This window comes from Pipistrellus kuhlii, unplaced genomic scaffold, assembly GCF_014108245.1.
Source record: "Pipistrellus kuhlii isolate mPipKuh1 unplaced genomic scaffold, mPipKuh1.p scaffold_m20_p_94, whole genome shotgun sequence".
Classification (NCBI taxonomy): Eukaryota; Metazoa; Chordata; class Mammalia; order Chiroptera; family Vespertilionidae; genus Pipistrellus; species Pipistrellus kuhlii.
This window is the reverse complement of record NW_023425600.1, coordinates 159,820-179,187: the sequence shown is the minus strand read 5'-3', so window position 1 is coordinate 179,187 and position 19,368 is coordinate 159,820. Positions and strand designations below refer to the sequence as shown.

Here is a 19,368-nt window from a genome sequence, read left to right as displayed (position 1 = left end):
CAGGCCCTTAGCTTCCCGGACCAGAGGTGACTGCGTGCCGCGGCTCAGAACCCCACCGGCTCCATCAAACCCTTCAGATGGAATCACTGGGCCCCAGAATGACATGTGGTCTGCTTGGGGACCTCCCCCGAGCTCCCTACCCGGCCCAGACCTAGCCCTTGGGCCCTGCCCTTTGCCTAATTATAATAGACCGAGGCTGCGCTGGAGGGGTACCCCTGGCCCGGTCCTCACCACCTGCAGAGTCCGGTGCTGTTCTGTCTGCACCTTTGTGCAGGCTGCCTACCCCCACTCTGTCACTGGGTCACCCCACCTGCCACCTGCAGCCACCCTCTGTGCGCCTGCCCGGCCAGGACCACCTCAGCTCCAGGGCCCTGTCCTGCTGCCCTTGTCTTACCTTTCAGAACCCAGGTCCCTCATCTTGTATGTGGAGCCCCTGGTTCATCGGCACTGGCCGAAGCACCCTTGGGTTTCTGTGCCCCCTGCCCTGTCCCCCTCCCCAGGGGCGAGGCCAGACCTGCATGTGCTCGGGGGAGCCAGTGGATGCATTGAGCTGAGTGAGCAGCAGACTTGCTGGGCAGAAAGAAGCCACCAGAACTGACAGCCACGGCCAGCGGCCTCCCACGGGGGAGCAGCCAGCTGTGGGTGCTGACAAAAGGGATCGGACGGCGGTGACAGGTGACGATCATTCCTTATCTTCTGAGCAAGAAGGGAACTGAGGGACAAAGGTTCTGAAGAAGCAGCGCTTGCTGAGGTGCAGGCCGGTGGCTGCAGCTGCCTGGCGTTCCGCTGGGGCGCCACGCTGGGGGAAAGGCGTGGCTGCAGGGCTGGGTGGGCTCCCTGAACTTCGAGGGTGTCTCTGACTTCTGGTGAGCCATCAGCCGCAGGAGCCCAGGAAGTGGGGTCTCGCCACTGGGCCTGTTGGGGGTCCTTGGGGCTGCCGCTGAGACAGGAAGCAGCCAGCAATGCTGCAGACACGGGCCCGGGCCTGAAACCCAGCCTCGCTCACGCCTTTGGGTGACGGCAGAGCCCTGCTGCACCGGCCCGGAGAGGGAAGATGCTGTTTCTATTCTGATAACTGTGCTCCGGGATCACGCGACTCCCGTCAGGAGCTGTGGAGGCGGAGAGAACGCGTGTCCTTGGTGTGTCCTTGGTCTCCGTGCCCCCGGTCTGGGGAGGCCCAGCGGCACATTTTGTGGAGTGAACTGCAAAGTCCTCCGGAGCCTCAGACCCAGCAGCAGAGCAGGCTTCTCCGCCCCCGGACCTGAGGGCGAGAGACACTTCGGAGCCAGGCCGGGTGCCAGGTGACGGCCAGCCGCGCCAAGGAGGCCCGGGACGCGGCAGCACCCAGGTCCGCGCTGCCACTGCGCCCAGCGGCGGCGCTGACGACAGCCTAGGATGATGGAGAAGGGACAAACGATGGTGTCTGTTCCTGGGTCTGGGAGGCGGAGTCGCTGAGGTGGCCGCAGGGGACCGGACCGCCGCTGCTCGCGGCAATGGAGGCGAGGGTGCAGGGCGGCGCAGAGCCGACGTGGTACCCTCTCCCGCTGCAGACTCCTCCGAGTCCTGGGTGGAAAATTGCTTTCCCCTCTCTTAGTTAAAATGCGTCTGTAACACTAAGCTTTATTTTGAGAAAACATCTTACAAAATTGGGAAATTACTCACCACTGCTTGGCAAACAGCATTCACCACGGGGCTGCTCCCTGGCTTTTGAAGGGGTTTCGAACGCAGCACTTGGCATGAAGCAGCTGCACACCCAACTCGGGCATGTGGGTGCAGCCAGGGTGGCCATTAGGGTGTCAGGTGACGAGGCGCACGAGGGCCCCGAGGGAAGAACTCGGTGAACAAGTTCTCACCGGCGTAGGAGTCACTGTACAAGCATGTATGCTTGTGTGTGTGCCTGAGTGTGTCCATGTGTATGTGGGAGTGTGTGTGCATGCATGTGTGCATGTCCGTGTGTACATATATATGCCTGTGTGCATGCCTGTATCTTTGCTTGTGTGTGTGTGCCCATGTGCATGCATATGTGTGTATGACCGTGTGCATGTGTGTGCATGTATGGCTGTGTGCATGGCCATGCGTGTGTGAATGCGCAGCTCTGTGCACTTGAGTGTGTGGTGTGTGCATGGCTGTGTGTGTGAGTGCACGTCTGTGTGCACACATGTCTGGTCTGTGTGCACTCACTCGTGCATGTGTGTGCGTTCATTTCTGCCCATGGGTGTGTGCTATCCCGCAGTCGGTGTAAACATTACCCAGCTATCACCGAGAAGCCTCAGGACGCTGGGTGAGACGGGCTGTGGGGAGCCCCCGGGGCAGCGCCTCTCTGCCCAGGTCAAGCCACGCTCGCCCCAGGACGGGTGTGGCTTCGACTTCTGTGGGCAGAGGATGGAAGGTTCCTGTTTCCCACCCAGGGAGGGCCATGGCCCAGTGGCCCAGCCTCTGATAAGGATGCACCAGGCTGGGCCAGGGGCCCTCCTGGCACACGTCCCATCGCTCCCACAGCCACCTGGCCAGAGAGCTGTTTGCAGGGAGGATGTTGGTACAGAACGACTCCCCCAAACTGCAGCGTCAGCTCCGCTCTGCTCCCAGCATCGCTGGGCTCCCTGGGAGCGGCTCCTCTGGAATCTGCTTCTGTGACAATCGGCCTGGCGGACCCGCGGAAGACGGGGAGGGTGAGGCCTAAGGAGGACGAGGAGGGTGAGGCCTGATGGACCCGTGGAGGACGAGGAGGGTGAGGAGGACGAGGAGGACGAGGAGGGTGAGGAGGACGAGGAGGGTGAGGAGGACGAGGAGGACGAGGAGGATGAGGAGGATGAGGAGGGTGAGGAGGATGAGGAGGAGGAGGAGGACGAGGAGGGTGAGGAGGAGGAGGACGAGGAGGGTGAGGAGGACGAGGAGGGTGAGGAGGACGAGGAGGGTGAGGAGGACGAGGAGGACGAGGAGGACGAGGAGGGTGAGGAGGAGGAGGGTGAGGAGGACGAGGAGGGTGAGGAGGATGAGGAGGGTGAGGAGGATGAGGAGGAGGAGGAGGACGAGGAGGGTGAGGCCTGATGGACCCGTGGAGGATGAGGAGGGTGAGGAGGACGAGGAGGACGAGGAGGACGAGGAGGGTGAGGAGGGTGAGGAGGGTGAGGAGGAGGAGGAGGACGAGGAGGGTGAGGAGGAGGAGGAGGACGAGGAGGGTGAGGAGGACGAGGAGGGTGAGGAGGAGGAGGAGGACGAGGAGGGTGAGGAGGGTGAGGAGGACGAGGAGGACGAGGAGGGTGAGGAGGACGAGGAGGACGAGGAGGACGAGGAGGGTGAGGAGGACGAGGAGGGTGAGGAGGACGAGGAGGACGAGGAGGACGAGGAGGACGAGGAGGGTGAGGAGGAGGAGGGTGAGGAGGACGAGGAGGGTGAGGAGGATGAGGAGGGTGAGGAGGATGAGGAGGGTGAGGAGGATGAGGAGGGTGAGGAGGACGAGGAGGGTGAGGAGGAGGAGGGTGAGGAGGACGAGGAGGGTGAGGAGGATGAGGAGGGTGAGGAGGGTGAGGAGGATGAGGAGGGTGAGGAGGACGAGGAGGGTGAGGAGGAGGAGGAGGGTGAGGAGGACGAGGAGGACGAGGAGGGTGAGGAGGACGAGGAGGATGAGGAGGGTGAGGAGGGTGAGGAGGACGAGGAGAATGAGGAGGGTGAGGAGGACGAGAGGGTGAGGCCTCGGATGGTGGCACTTGGCCCATTGCGCCCCTGCTTCTCCCTGCACGTGCCTCTGAGCTCTTGGCTTCATTGCCATCAGTTGGTGTGTTGACCATCGTGTCCTGGTGGCCACGGCGGGCCTCAGGCCCCCAGCAGCCTGCGCCTCCTCAGACTTCCTCCCCGCGGGCTCTGCCTTGAGCCGAACGTCTGGGCCCACGCCCAGCGGCACCGGGCAGAGTGAACTCGGGGTGCCCTTGGAGCGGCGACGGTCCCGCCCAGGAGGCCATCCCTTTAGATGCCTTCAGGGTTTACCGGCTGCAAGGATGTGGCCCCGCCCGCCCCCAGGAACCGCTGCGCTCCTCGGCCCGCGGCGGCCTCGGCCCTTCCTGCGCCCGCCCTGCGTCGCCTTTGTCGTCCTGGTCTTTCTCCCTCACGCTCCGAACAACAGGCCTTTCTCTCGGAGGGAGCCCGCCCCGCAGCCCCAGCCCTCGAGGGCTGGAGGAGAGACGTCAGCATTCTGTGTCGGATGGCTCTCGCCCCCAGAATCCTGTCCAAGCGTTTTGCGGGCTGTGCTGTACGCGGCAGCTCGCAGAGGCCGGCCGGCTCGGCGCAGGGAAGGGCATCTCACAGGGAAATGAGGCTGCAGCCGCGTGGGGAGGCTGCGCCCTGGGGGCCTGCATTGGGGGGCTGTGTCGTGGGGGTGACCTGCTTCTCAGTCTGAGTCCTCACTCTGAAAACGGAAGTGTCAGAGTGCCAGGAGCTGCCCAGGCGTGGGGTGGCAGGGCCGGGGCGGCCCGCGGGCCGCAAAGCTCGGTTCTGCACCTTTCCTGGTGGGGAGTCTGCACTGCAGAGCAGGCCCCTGGCTTCCGTTCTTGACAACCAATATGCCGTTTGGGTATTTTTAACGCACACACGTGGCACAAACGTCACGTGTCTGGTTCTTCTGTGATGGAGCATGTGCATCTGGGGACTGCAAACAGGCTGCTCTTCTCTTCCTGCAAACCCCACTGCCCTGGGAGAGTCTCCTGCCAAGGACTGAGGGCTCAGCCTGGCGGGAGCGCCGCCTGGAGGGGGCCGAGGGGGCCGAGGGGGCAGAGGGGGCAGAGGGGGTAGGGCTCGGCCAGCCCAGTGCCCTCGTTCCCTGTGCGCTCAGCACTGTGGGGTGCTCCCACATTCACCCTCCAAACCCCTTAACTGGTGCCGCAGTTGGTGGACACAGCAGAGGCAGAGCTGCAGAGCTGTGGAGGCGGAGCCAGGAACAGGCCCCGGCTGGCAGGTGGCGGTGTGGACCTGAGTCCCTGGGGCTGGTGTCCCTCCACGGACAGTGGGTTTCCTGACCCTGAGACACGGATGGCTCCCGAGAACCTGCCCCCGCGGAGCCGCTGCTCACAGACACTGCTCCATGGAGAGGGACTGCCAGCCTGTCCGTCTCCTGTGGGCATGCCCTCTCTCACTGGGCCTCCAGCTTCCTCAGCGCCCGCTGGCCCGGCAGGAAGGAGCGCAGAGAGGCCGAGGAGACGCGGCGTGCTGGGGCCAAAATAAGCGCTCGCCCCTCCGCGCCCTGGGACAGCAGGTGTTTGTGGGGAGAGCGTTCTCCTGCAGAGCAGGCACCGCCGGCCGGTGCGCAGCGGCCTCAGCATCAGTACTCTGAAGCTGAGCCAACGCAGCAGTGGTTGCCGCGCCCGCGCCCGCGCCCGCGCCCGCGCCACGGCCGGCGGCAGGATGCATGTGCTGTCCCTTCCCACGTCCCAGACAGCCAAGGCCCGGCTCTGCGCGGCTGGAGGCACCTCGTTCTCCAGAGGCCCCAGGAAAGCTCCCCCTGAGCCCCCGAGCGGCGACCCCGCTGTCCTTGGCCACGGAAAGCCCACCACCCACGACGTGCCAAAGCAGCAGGCACCAGCCTTTCCTTGTCAGAGACTAACTCTGGCAGCCCAGGCGCGCGACGCCTTCCCTTTCACGTCACGGCGGGAGAAGCTCCCGGCCGGTGGCCCGCGAGTCTGCGACGGCCCGCGGCCACGGCCTGCGGCCACGGTGTTCCGTGTCAGCCGTGGACGAGGCGCGGGCGGGGCTGACGGCGCCTCCCAGCCCCTCTGAGATTTCTGCTTCAACCCGCACGCCGCCTTTTGTCCTCGAGTTGGAAAAGCAAGCTGGCAGGTTCCCTGCCGCCTGTTCTCTCTCCCGTGCGGGCTGTATCTGTTTGCGGGGGAAGGGGAGACCCAAAGAGAATTGTGTTTTTCCTGAACAGCCAACTTGGGACCAGTTTCCATGTCTCAGTCCACAATGAACCGCCCCTCCCCTCCCACGTCCAGGTCCCGGCCCCGCCCTGGCCCACCCCGGCTGCACCCTGCCCTGGCCCGGCCCCACCCCGGCCCCACCCCAGCCCCCCTGGCCTGGCCCCACCCGGAAGGAAGGCGTCTGCACGAGCGTGGTTGTCAGGGTGACCACAGCGCTGGGCCAGCCTTTTCCCGAGAGAGAGTGTGTGTGTGTGTGTGTGAGTGTGTGTATGTGTGAGTGTGAGTGTGAGTGTGAGTGTGTGTATATCAGTGTGTGTGTGTGAGTGTGTGTGTGTATATATCAGTGCGTGTGAGTGTGTGTATATCACTGTGTGTATATCATTGCGTGTGAGTGTGTGAGTGTGTGTGTGAGTGTGTGTATATCAGTGTGTATATCAGTGTGTGTGTGTGTGAGTGTGTGTGTGTATATCAGTGCGTGTGTGTGGGTGTGTGTATATCAGTGTGTGTGGGTGTGTGTGAGTGTGTGTGAGTGTGTGTATATCAGTGTGAGTGTGTGTGTGTGTGAGTGTGTGTGTGTATATCAGTGCGTGTGTGTGGGTGTGTGTATATCAGTGTGTGTGTGTGTGTGTGTGTGAGTGTGTGTGTGTGTATATCAGTGTGAGTGTGTGTGTGAGTGTGTATATCAGTGTGTGTGTGAGTGTGTGTGTGTGAGTGTGTGTGTGTGTGAGTGTGTGTATATCAGTGTGTGAGTGTGTGTGTGAGTGTGTGTGTGAGTGTGTGTATATCAGTGTGTGTGGGTGTGTGTGAGTGTGTGGGTGTGGGTGTGTGAGTGTGTGAGTGTGTGTGTGAGTGTGTGTATATCAGTGTGTGTGTGGGTGTGTGTGAGTGTGTGGGTGTGGGTGTGTGTGTGTGTGTATATCAGTGTGTGTGAGTGTGTGTGTGTGAGTGTGTGTGTGAGTGTGTGTATATCAGTGTGTGTGTGTGAGTGTGTGAGTGTGGGTGTGTGAGTGTGTGTGTGTGTGTGAGTGTGTGTATATCAGTGTGTGTGGGTGTGTGTGAGTGTGTGGGTGTGGGTGTGTGAGTGTGTGAGTGTGTGTGTGAGTGTGTGTATATCAGTGTGTGTGTGGGTGTGTGTGAGTGTGTGGGTGTGTGTGTGTGTGTGTGTGTGTGTATATCAGTGTGTGTGAGTGTGTGTGTGTGAGTGTGTGTGTGAGTGTGTGTATATCAGTGTGTGTGTGTGAGTGTGTGAGTGTGGGTGTGTGAGTGTGTGTGTGTGTGTGAGTGTGTGTATATCAGTGTGTGTGGGTGTGTGTGAGTGTGTGGGTGTGAGTGTGTGAGTGTGTGAGTGTGTGTGTGAGTGTGTGTATATCAGTGTGTGTGGGTGTGTGTGTATATCAGTGTGTGTGAGTGTGTGTGTGTGTGTATATCAGTGTGTGAGTGTGTGTGTGTATATCAGTGCGTGTGTGTGTGGGTGTGTGAGTGTGTGTGAGTGTGTGTGTGTGGGTGTGTGTGTGGGTGTGTGTGTGTGTGAGTGTGTGTGTGAGTGTGTGTATATCAGTGTGTGTGGGTGTGTGTGGGTGTGTGTGGGTGTGTGTTGGGTCACAGGGGAGCTCCGGCCTGCACTGGCTCTGTGGAGGAGTGGGGGTGCCGGGCGGGGAGGCCACGGCCCGGGGGCACTGATGCCCACTCTCCCTGTCTCCCAGGAGCTGTGTCGCCAGCGCATGGCCGTGCGCACGTCTGAGCACGCGGAGGCCCCGCACGTGTCGCGCATCAGCAGCGTGTCCTCGCAGTTCAGCGACGGGCCGATGCCCAGCCCTCCCGCGCGGAGCAGCACCTCGTCCTGGTCCGAGGAGCCGGCGCTGCCCAACATGGACATCTCCACCGGCCACATGGTCCTGGTAAGGCGGCCGCCCCGCGCCGCCCTCCGCCTGCGTCCTGGCCCCGAGGGCGGCTCGCCGGGATGGGCCCGGCCGGGCTCCTCTGCTGGGGCCTCCTGCCCGGAGCGCCAGCCCCATGGGGGGGGGGGGGGGGTGCACTAGCGCCTACTGTGCGCTGCGTTCTTTAACCTCCAACTGACAGACAGCACTGTCCCTCCCCGTGTCTGCCCGCGTCACCTGGTAAGGAATGTCCTCTCGTGCTTCTCATGACGCAGAGGGACACTGGACGGAGGGGAGGCGCAGGCGCAGCCCTGGCAGGAGGCCCGTGGGCCGGGCAGTCTCCGTGAGGACATGCGGCTGGCCTCTGCTCCCGTCCAGCGGGACAGGCGGCCGTGCGGCCTGCGCCGCACACGCTAACCCGGTTTAAGAGGCATCCAGAGCTCAGCCCTCTCGCCGCCTCTCCTCGGGCACCGCCGTCGCTGCCGGCCCGCCTGTGTGTGTCGGGCCAGACACACCGCTCAGAGCACACGCCTCACTGCGGACTCTGTGTGAGCGGCCGCAGGTCCCTGTGGTGGGAGCACTTCCCTCTGGCAGGAAGCACCCTGGCCAGCAGCCCTTGGCCCAGGCCTGGGGACCGGCGCGTGGCAGGGACCCAGGAGGTGGTTTGCACAAATACATGAACACACTGTGTGCCTACGTGGGGTCCCCTCTGAGAAACCCACCACGCCCCTCCCGAAGGTCAAGGGCCCTGGGAACCCTCTCCTCCTGGAAGGCTGGCACCCCCAGCGGGCATCAGAGCCAGTCCTGTGTGACGGACAGCAGGGCCAGGCGGCCCCCTGCGTGTGCAGGCTGAAAGCCCGAGCTCAGGCTGTGGGGGTAAGAAAAACGCTGATTTGATCCTGTGCCCCTTTGGGGCAAAGCAGAGGCTTCACCAACAATGGCGGCAGAGCCTGCCCAAGCACCATGTCCACGGGGAGGTGCGGCCCAGCGCCACGCGTGCCCTCTGCCCCTGGGACACGAGGGCAGAGCCGCCGCTGGCGTCCCTGAGCATGTACGTGTGTGGCGGCCGCGGCCGGGAGCCTGGGGATGACCGTCAGGACGGAGGGGCCGCTGACCTGGCGTGGAGGGGCGTGTCCCCGTGCCTCACGGCACCGTACATCCGTGTGCCTCCCTCCCCCGGCGCGGCCGCAGTCTCACGGGGGCCTGTGTGCCCGTGGCGCCGGCCTGGGCACATCCACTGCCCACGTGTCGGCCAGCCGGCCCGGAGCTCCTCGGAGACGTGCCCTGAGGGCAGTGACAGGCCACGGAGGCAGCGCCTGCCCTCGTCTCGCCGCCTCCTCAGAGCCCGCCTCCCCTCGGGGCTCGTCTGCACGCCGTGGCGCCCTTTCTCCCGGGCGGTCACAGAGGCCTCCTGGGCGGGAGTGCGGGCGTGTGCGTGTGGCCCCTGCGTCACGCGGGCTTCATGGCCGGAGTGCGGGCGGTGCTGACTGTCAGCAGGAAGGTGGGGTCAGGGTGACAGGCGGCAGGCGTGAGGGCCGGGCACCGCCTGCCGGAGTCCGCAGTGAGGGGACCTGTCCGCCGGGCCGCGCGGCGAGAGCCTGGGCCTCCCCCACCCCTCCTGCGGCTGCCGTTTCCCCGTCCTGTCCTCGAGGCCTCGGCGCCTGCCCTGGGACACTCTCCCGCTCCAGGAGGAGCCGGTCAGCCCCACGGGGCCCTGTGGGCACAGAGCCCCGTGTGTGCCTAGCGCTGGTCAGCAGGCCCCGCCTTCTACGCCCAAGGCCAGCCGAACCAGAGAGCCCGGGGCCAGCGTGCGCTGCCGCCGGTTCACCCCTGCCGGCCACGTCACGGCCTGCGAGGGAGGAGGCTCTGAGGGCCGCGCTGTGCCTTGCCGGCTCCGCTCACCTCCCTCCGCAGACACGCACACCGTGTGCCTGAGCGCCGGCTGCCTGTGACGGGCGTCGGTGGCTCCGCATGCCCAGGCTGGCGGCACGGGGACCCGGCGCACACGTGTGGGCGGGGCTGGGTGCAGGCTCTGGCTGCTGAGCTGGAGCAGGAGGCAGAGGGTGGCGTGTGGGATCCATGCCCACTGCGCCCCGCACCTCGCAAACGCACGGTGCGTCATTGCTGCGCGGAGCTGGAAAGAAGACGGAAAATGTCCTGCATAGTCTCCTCCCTAACGCTCCACCCAAACCGGGCACACGGCTTCCGCTGGATCGCTCTCTCTCTGCTTCCAGCTCCTCGTCTCACAGCCTCGGAGGAGGCACGCTGGCCGGGCTCGGTGACTGCGGCTGACCCTGGCCCTCGCTGTCCCTTTCTCCGCGGGAGGCAGCTGTTCGCTGCTGACAGGAAGGCCTGCGCAGGCTCGGCTCCGGGCTCTGTGCCTCTTAGCAAGTTTGGTTGGTGAAGAGAAGATGCATTTTTGATCTTGTGTGAGCTGTTCCAGTATTGATGACATTTCTATGCTCCTATTCTTATCTTACTGCACATTAGGAATTAAAAACCAAAGTGCTTGGCCTGGCTGGGCTGCTTAGTGGGTTGGAGCATCATGCCATACACTGAAAGGTCGTGGGCTCAAGTCCCGGTCAGGGCACATACCTGGGTTGTCAGTTTGATCCCCATTTGGGGCACATACAGAGGCAATGGATTGATGTTTCTCACAACGATGTTTCTCTATCCCTCTCCCTATCTCTAAAATCAATAAACATATCCTCAGTGAGGGTTAAAAATAATAGCAAATAAGAGAGAGAGAGAGAGAGAGAAGAGAAGAAGGAAGGAAGGAGGGGGGGATGAAGGAGGGAAGGAAGGGAGAAGGAGGGATGGAGGGAGAGGGAGAAGGAAGAAGGGGAGGAGAAAGCTGTGCCCCCTGAGTGCTGTTGGGATCCTGCCCGCTCCGCCTGTGTGTGGACCTGGTGCCTGCCATCGGGCAGGAGAGCGCACTCCGCCTCCGCCCTCTCCTGGGCCTCACACCACTCGCTGAAACGCTCTTCTCCTAAACACATCCTCGGGAATCATAATGAGCACATCGCAGGCAGGGAACATAAAGGCTGTTCTAAGAAAAGATCTGGGCTTTGTAATGGGGAAGAAGCTGTCTGCGTTGCTAGGCAACCGTCCCTCCTCTTTCCTCCGCCTGAAAGGTCCCTGTGATAACCGTTGTCTCATCTTTCCGGCAAAAAGGTCTCCTCTGGGCCTCCTCTGGGTCGGAGGGTGGTGACGGTGACAGTGGGGGTCCCCGAGGGCTGCTGCTGTGGCGCGACCTGGAATTGCTGTTGAATTGACCTTCGGCGGGAGGAGGTGGCATCAGCACACGCAGCCCGCGGAGGCTGCCTCTGAGCGCCAGTGAGGCGGCCACCGTGCCGGCACTGGAACTAGCAGGAGCCCCATTTCTCCATCGCAGTGGCCCCCGCGCCCCCGTTTCCTCGGAGGGGTCGTTTCCCCAGGATCTGTTGGGTCTGGAGGCCCCTCCGGGGTTGGTGCCTCGGACCGCGGCTGCTTTCTGTGCATCAGTGGAATTTCTAAGAAACTCCAGCTGCAAGTGTATTTCACGTGTCAAATGGACATGGTGGAGGCAAAATCCAAATTTTATTTCCTCACTTAATAAGGACTGTGTACTCATTCATATTAATAAAAGTTGCTGCAAAACACGTACTTGAAATCCATCTTTCCCATTCCCAGTGGTTCATAAACAGGAGACAGAAACAGGCGTTAGCGGGGTAACCGTCCTGATGTCTGGTCCGCGTCAGTCTCAGAAACCCATGCTCCGGGCAGGTCCATGAGCTCTGTGCGAAAGCTCCCAAACGCAGCGATCCAGGGAGTGAGAGAGGGCGGGTGCGACCTGGTGAGGGCGGGTGAGGGGCGTGCAGTCCACTTAGAACGACAGAGGGGCCCTGGCCGTGTGCCCAGTGGTTAGAGCGCACCGCACAGGCCAAGGCTGCAGGCTCAATCCCCAGTCAGGGCACATTCAAGGAGCCACCAATGAGTGCGTGAATAAGCAGAGCAACAAATCCACCTCTCTCTCCTTTCCTCTTCTCTAATATCCATTTTAAAAATTAGAATGATTGGATTTATCTCTTCAAGTTTTATGTGGTTTCTTCCCACTTTTCCACTGTTTCTCACTTATCTTTGAAGGAGAACAGATCATGGGTAGAAACAAGACACCTTATCTATGTCTTTTTGTTGTTGTTGTTGTTAATCCTCACCTGAGGAGACTTTTTCCATTGGTTTTTAAAGAGCGTGCAAAAGGGAGGGAGGGAGAGAGAGAAACATTGATGTGAAAGAAGCACATCAATTGGTTGCCTCCCGCACACACACCAGCTGGGCTGGGGATCAAATTTGCAACCCAGGTATGTGCCCTTGACTGAGAATCAAACCTGAGGCCCTTCAGTATGCTGCCGGCACTCTAACCACTGAGCACACCGGCCAGGGCATCACCGGTAAAGTGTTGTTTGAGAAGCAGCTATATAGTTCAGGAGTTTATGATGCCTTGGGTAGCTATTTTAAACTTTTAAAAGGCAAAAATTAGTAGAACTAACATAAAACCTAGTTAATTTTTCTTCAGACATGTGTTCATTGAAGCAGCCACAGACTCACATTTAAAACCCGACATTGTCAGTGGCGGTGGGTTTTTTGTCTGGGGGCCAAGTCCCAGAAGGAAGCGAGATACGGAGGCGTGTGGAGGCGGCGGCCTGGCCGAGCGGCTCTGGCTGGCACACGCGCCTCAGTGGCTGTAATTGACCGCACGCGGCCGGGAGGCCACGAAGCTGACCGCGCTGCCGCCGGCAGGCCGGAAGCCGTCGGTAATCGTTCCCACTATTGGAATGACAAGCAAAGAATTTTATCAGCAGACTTTTAAATGACAGGGGATTAGCAGCTAATGTGGAAATTGTTCAACTTCTTAATGAAAATAATTCTGAAGAAAATGTTTAGTGGAAAGAGGCTTGGCAGAAGCATTTGCCATTAAAATAGCCATTGTCTGAGTCTCCGTGTGACTGCGTCTGCGTTTGTCAGCAGGGTGCAGACATCCCGGAAGCACATGAGTATTTTACAGGATCGAGCTGCCGTGTGCCCCAGAATGGATCACAGTCTTCCCACACAGCCGGGAAGGCGAGAGCCTCGGAGCCACAGCTGGAAAATTTTAAATGTCTGAGAACATTCTAGAAGAAATCACAGTTTGCTCATTAGCACCGGGAGCTGTCTTCCACCCTTCTGAGTGCTCATGTGATACTGAGACAATCACTGTCATTAAAGAAAACGTGTCCGACGAAGCACTGGACCTATTTGTCCAAAATGGTCCCGTCCGGTCACTGCGGCAGCTCAGTGGCCCCGGCGTGACCTTCACCCTCGTGCCTGACACCGAGCACCCGTGGCCACGGAGCTGGGGCACACCCTGGCCTCCTTCACCGAGTGCTTCCTGCTACAGGGGGGCCTCTGGAGCGGAGGATGCACCTCCTGTTTACTCCTTCGCCCTGAGCGCGCCCTGCGGCAAAGGTGCGGCCGCTGGTCAGAGCCCCCACTGTGAACGGGGAGGCAGCGTTCCGGTCCGGCAGCTCCGGAGCTGGCCTGGAGGAGCAGCACTCCCAGGGCATGGCGTGTGCCAGGCCCCGCTGGGCCGGAGCGCGGCTGCTGCCCACACCGGAGTGCAGTCACTCTTAGCGGGTCTGTCCCTCAGTCTCCTCTCTGGTTGCTCTCGGCCCGAACGGGTCCTAGGACACTGAGCCCACCCGCTCCTGCAGTCACAGAACTGAGTTTAGGGTTAAGCTATTGGCTATTAATTTTCTCTGGTATTTTGGGCAAATGTCTTCTCTGAGACCCATGCATTGGCTAAGATGACAGAGATCGAAGTCCAGACACGCTGTCCACGTGACAAAGTGCAAACGCGCTGGCGCTGGCGCTGCCGGGTGCCTCTCAGGTGTGGGTGCAGGCTTTGACTTCAGGAGAATTAAGGCAGAGCGCTCGCCTCGCCGTGGCTGTCTGAGGGATGGAGAGGTGAGACAATTACAGAATATTTTACAAGCTAAAGGGTTGCAGAAATCAAGAAGCATCAAGAAGAAAGGTGAGATGGTGAAATAAGCTGAATTTACATTAAATAAATGAAAATTCTCTCCTTTGCTCTGTTAGCCAATCCCAGCAGCTCTACCCGCTTCTACCCTCACTCCACCCCAGCCTCAGCCACTGGATCCATATGGATGGTCTCAGCTTGTGCACCAGCCCGCCTGGCACCAGTGACCTTTTAAAAGCATCTTATCGCCACGTGCCTCTTACCTCAAACCTCCCCATGGCCTCCCTTTGCTGCTAAACTAAAGGTGACCAGACCTGGGAGGTGAACACACAATAGAATACACAGATGTCGTACCACAAAGCTATACCTGAAATTGTATAATGCTATGAACCAATATCGCCCCAATAATCTATTTTTTTAAAAATTCAAGACCTAGTCAAAACCGGTTTGGCTCAGTGGATAGAGCATCGATCTGTGGACTGAAAGGTCCCAGGTTCGATTCTGGTCAAGGGCATGTACTGTGGTTGTGGGCACATCCCCGGGGGGGGGGGGGCAGGAGGCAGCTGGTCGATGTTTCTCTCTCATCGACATTTCTAGCTCTCTATCCCTCTTCCTTCCTCTCTGTGGAAAATCAATAAAATATAGTGGGGGGGGGGGGGGAATTAAAGACCTAGCCTGTGTAGCTCAATTGCAAAAAGGGTTTAAATAACACAGACAGTTCCGCAGCTCATCAGCACCAGCATGGTGTGCCCTGCCCCACTGTGCCTCGTTTCTGCCACGGGCATCTGCTCACTCCCCTTCTCCGCCGAAAAGGTGTGAGGTGTGAGGTGTGAGGTGTGAGCCGGGGACTTTCTCTCAAAGGCCCTAATGCTTGGAAGTCTCTGTATTAACGTGAGCTCAGTGAGCCCATTGGCTGCCAGAATCTGTAAGGGGACCCCAGCACCATGGACTGGGGTGCCCACACCCCGACCTCAGCATTCAGAGACAGGAGGTAGGGGCGTGGGGCTGACCAGGGACCTGGAAGCTGATCCCAGGAGTTGACACCAGTAGACGCTGCCTGTGACAGCGTCATCTGGGGCGGACTCGGAAGCTCTGTCCACTGGAAATCACCTTCACTCGTCACTCGTCAGCAGCTTGCTTTCAGTTGTAGCAATTCCTCATCTCAAGCGTGGTCTGAAACACCTCCTCTCAAAACAGTGATAAATGAAAGAAACACACGGAGAGGTGGGGCATGCTGGGCCATCCCTGGCTCCGTGTGGAGTGGGTGCCGACGCCTCGGGACGCCGTGGTCGCGTGTGGGCTGTGCCAGCACACCTGGTGTTCTTCCCACCAGGACCCTTCCAGAACCTCTGCCTGCCCTCTGGATGCGGGGAGTGTGGAGAGCAACTCGCAAAGGCAAGGAGCGGGCTCCCTGTGCCCCACATGGCAAGCAGCAGCAGCTGCGTCCAGCTCCTGAGTTAGCTCGGCCAGTTAGCACTGAGCAGCCACTCTGACATTTGCATTCTCAGGATGTGGTGTGGGGTCACTCCTGCACCAGCACCCGGGGCTCCCGCACCATCAGCACCTAGCTAGCTCCTGTCCCTGGCCGGCTATGCCAGCACTGTGAACAGCACGCCATGTGCAGCCCCAGGGTAGGACCGTGCGGAGTGAGGCACATTGGTCTTAATGAGTCCCCTAGCACCTGGAGCTCGCAGCCCATTGTGTCGACAGGTTCTAGAAATGCCCAGCTCCTTAACGGTGACTGCACAGTTCCATCCCTGTGAGCAGGACCCTGAGAAGTGGGGACAGACCGTGCCAGGTCCAACTCAGAGGGAGGAACAGACTTGGAGAAGAAGAGCACGGGGAGATGACCTGAACGCCACTGCGCCCGCATTTACCGGCTGGCATTCGAACGTGGCCCTCCTGCTGGGCATGTCGGTGCTGCTTGCATCACCCAGAAAGGAGGAGGCAGAGAGGAAACAAGGAAACCAAGCCCTGAGTTACTTTCCTGGGTGATTCTTCCAAATTTCAAAAGATCTGAAAGCAAATTCGTTTGGATGCTCATCATGGATATAAAATTGTCCTCTGTGATTCCAATTACAAAGTTCCAGGCTGCAATCATTTCACAATATTGACCATTTGCCCAAACCACATGCTAAGTGACCCCCCTTCTCAAAACAAGTGGCCCCGAGAAGAGGAAGATCCTGTCGCCCAGGAGAACGGCTGACCTCCCAGAGACAGGCTTTAAACCGGAAGTGTCTGGAGAGGAACCAAACGGCGTAGGCAAGTGCCTTTCCCACAACCACATCAGAATTACAATAAAACACAGAGCTGCCGCCATCCGAACCCGCCTGGGAGCTGGCGGAGTGGAAGTCCGCTAGAGAAGTAAAGAAGAAAGTGCATCGAGACTGGTAGGAGGGGTGGAGACGGAACGGGCTGGTCCAACACTCATGCGGGGCCTGCCTTTTTGTGCGTGGCTGGTTTTTAATCGAGAGGGGTGTTGTGGCGAGAGTCTTCCTGTGGGGATCAAGGGGCCCCACACCAAACCCACAGCCCAGGGTTCCAGCGCTGGGAAGAGAAGTCCCTTTAACTTTGGGCTATAAAAACTAGTGGGGATTGAGGCTGAATGACACAGAGGCTGCTGGATACCCAAGCAGTTCCTTTTAAAGGGCCAGTGCACAAACTTACATGGTCCCACTCCCTCTGAGCTCCAGTGCTGGGGCAATTGCTTGGAGAGAGCCTGGGATATATAGGGAGGAACTGGACTGTCTGGCATCGGGGCAGGAACTAGGGGGCAGCTTTCTTCCAGACACAAGTGCTGGTAGCGGTCATTGTTCTTATTCTGGGACCTCTCCCATCACAGAGCTGACTAGTAGCCATATCTGAGTCTCCATCAGCCTGGCTCACACTGTTCGCTCAGCACTGGTGACTCCTGACCCCCATGCCACCCAATTGCAGCTTCACCCAAAATGTTTGTAGCAACTTTTCCATCTGAATGGCAGATCTGCAGATCGCTCTGTAGCTCCTGATGGCTGGCCGCAGGCAGTGGCTGACTTTGCACCTCCCAGAGGCAGTGCACCCAGTATACAGCTTCAGACCACACCAGATTACAACTCTACATGTTCACAAGGAACACACTCAAGGGACAGACTTAGTGAGCACCAAAGCCCCATAGAAGCAAGGCTTTCTCCAGAAGGGTGTCTCCTGCACAGCAGCTCTTCCACTGTAGTCACAGCTGGTCCTCATAGTCAATTGGCCCAGAGGTCAACTCCTCCCACTGACACCAACAGCAATCAAGGCTGAACTATAACAAAACTGTGCTCGTAGCCCATACAGGGGTGCACTTAGGGCCCAGCTTAGGTGACTGGGGAGGCTGAGCCACTGGAACCTACAGGAAACCTACTACACAAGGCCACTCTACCAACTCCAGGAAACATAGCTCTACTTAACACATAGAAGCAAACACAGGGAAGAAGCCAAAATGTGGACACAAAGAAACATGTCACAAATGAAAGAAATGGAGAAATCTCCAGAAAAGAACTAAATGAAATGAAAGCAAGCAAACTACTGATACAGAGTTCAAAGCAATGGTTATAAGGATGCTCAAGGAACTTAATGAGAGCTTTAGGGGACTTAGTGAGACTTTAAAGATCTTAGTGATAATTTTAAGGATCTTAGTGAGAACGTCAATGTCGTGAAAAAGGACCAGTCAAAAATGGAGGATACACTAACTGAAATGAAGAATAATTTACAGGGAACCAACAGTAGAATAGAGGATTTCAAGAATCAAATCAATGGTTTGTAATATGAGGAAGCAAAAAACACCCAACCAGAAGATCAAAAAGAAAAAAGAATCCAGCCCTAACTGGTGTGGCTCAGTGGATAGAGCATCAGCCTGTGGACTGACGGGTCCCAGGTTCGATTCTGGTCAAGGGCATGTACCTTGGTTGCAGGCACATCCCCAGTAGGGGGCATGCAGGAGGCCGCTGATTGATGTTTCTCTCTCATTGATATTTCTAACTCTCTATCCCTATCTCTTTCGCTCTGTAAAAAAATCAATAAAATATATATTTTTATATTAAAAAATATATATACATATATATATTTTAAAAATAAATAATTGTATGTTAAAAAAAAAAAGAAAGAAAAAAATAATCCAAAAATATAAAGATAGAATAAGGAATTTCTGGGACAACTTCAAGCAACATACACCTTATGGGGGTGCCTGAAGAAGAAGAGAGAGAATAAGGTATTGAAACCCTATTTGAAAAAATAATGACAAAACTTCCCCTACCTGGTAAAAGAAATAGACTTCAAAGTCCAGGAAGCACAAAGAGGCTCACACCAAGACACATCATAATTGAAATACCAAGGATTAAAGACAAAGAGAGAATATTAAAAGCAGCAAAAGAAAAACAGATAATGACTTATAAGGAAGTGCCCATATGATTGTCAGCTAATTATTCAACAGAAATTTTGCAAGCCAGAAGGGAGTGGCAAGAAATAGTCAAAGCTATAAACAGCAAGGATCTATAACAGATTATGCAGCAAAGCACTCACTTAGAATTGAAGGTCAGAGAGTGCTTCACAGACAAGAAAAAGCTAAAGGGGAGGATAGGTGTGGCTGGGAGAGATCAATGGGGGGGGGGGAGGCATATTTAATACTTTAATCAATAAAGAATTTTTTTTAAAAGGAAAGGCTAAGAGTTCATCATCACCAAACCAGTATTATGTGAAATGTTGAAAGGTCTTTTTTAAGAAGAGAAAGAAGGAGAAGGAGAAGGAGGAAGAGAATGAGGAAGAAGTGAAGGGGGAGAAGGAGGAGGAGAAGGAAGAAAGATAAAAAAATATGAACACACACAAAATAAATATGAACAATTGGCAATAAATACATATCTATCAACAATTGAATCTAAAAGTCAAAATAAAGGAACAAGAAATCTAATGAGCAAAACAAGGAATCTATCTATATAAAAGCTATATATCTGTGACGTGCACGGACCCACTTAGATGAAGAGAGAAACAGGCGACTGAGTCTATGAAAGGTCGCAAACAGGTGGGGATGTGCTGCAGTTCCCATGGGGAGGCTGGGCCATCGGCCAAACTCAGCCGCTGCCCAGGCACCGCTCTGGAGGTGTGGCACCCCCGACCCCTGACCCCTGTCAATCCTTCCACCACGTCCTCCCCGGGAAGCTGGGACCAAGGGACAGAGGGAGGGAAAAAGAGACCATGAACTCCATCCCCAGAGCCTGCCCCCTCCTATCAGCCGGAGCCAGCCCAGAACTTGCAGGAAGGGCACAAAGTGGGTAGCCTTGCCACACAGATGCCATGACTCCCTGATCTGCCCAGGGTACCCCTCAGGCACTCACCCCACTTCTGCACGCCTCCCTAGCGAGGCCATGGGAGCTCTGCCCTAGGGACCCACTTCTCCATAGCTGGGTGCAGCAGACAGCAGATGCAAGGGGCAGCGGTGGCGGAAGACAAAGGCAGACACCCAGCTGACGGGAATGAGAGAGAGCGGCTCCTCCCTGGCCGGCTTCACGCACTTCTGTCACTCAGGGGATGTCGGATTCCTTTTTGAGCCTGATCCCCACAGGCAGCACAGAGGGAC

General features: G+C 57.9%; 1 protein-coding gene across 2 annotated transcripts in view; it reads left to right on the top strand.

Annotated features, from left to right (window-relative positions):
* Nucleotides 1–19,368, top strand: part of PTPRN2 (protein tyrosine phosphatase receptor type N2) — a 326,344-nt gene that overhangs the window by 252,448 nt on the left and 54,528 nt on the right. For both annotated transcript variants that reach the window (XM_045578276.1, XM_045578275.1), the window contains exon 13: nucleotides 7,610–7,804. In XM_045578276.1, coding sequence (XP_045434232.1) covers nucleotides 7,610–7,804 — 195 coding nt within the window. The remainder of the gene's footprint in view (nucleotides 1–7,609; nucleotides 7,805–19,368) is intronic.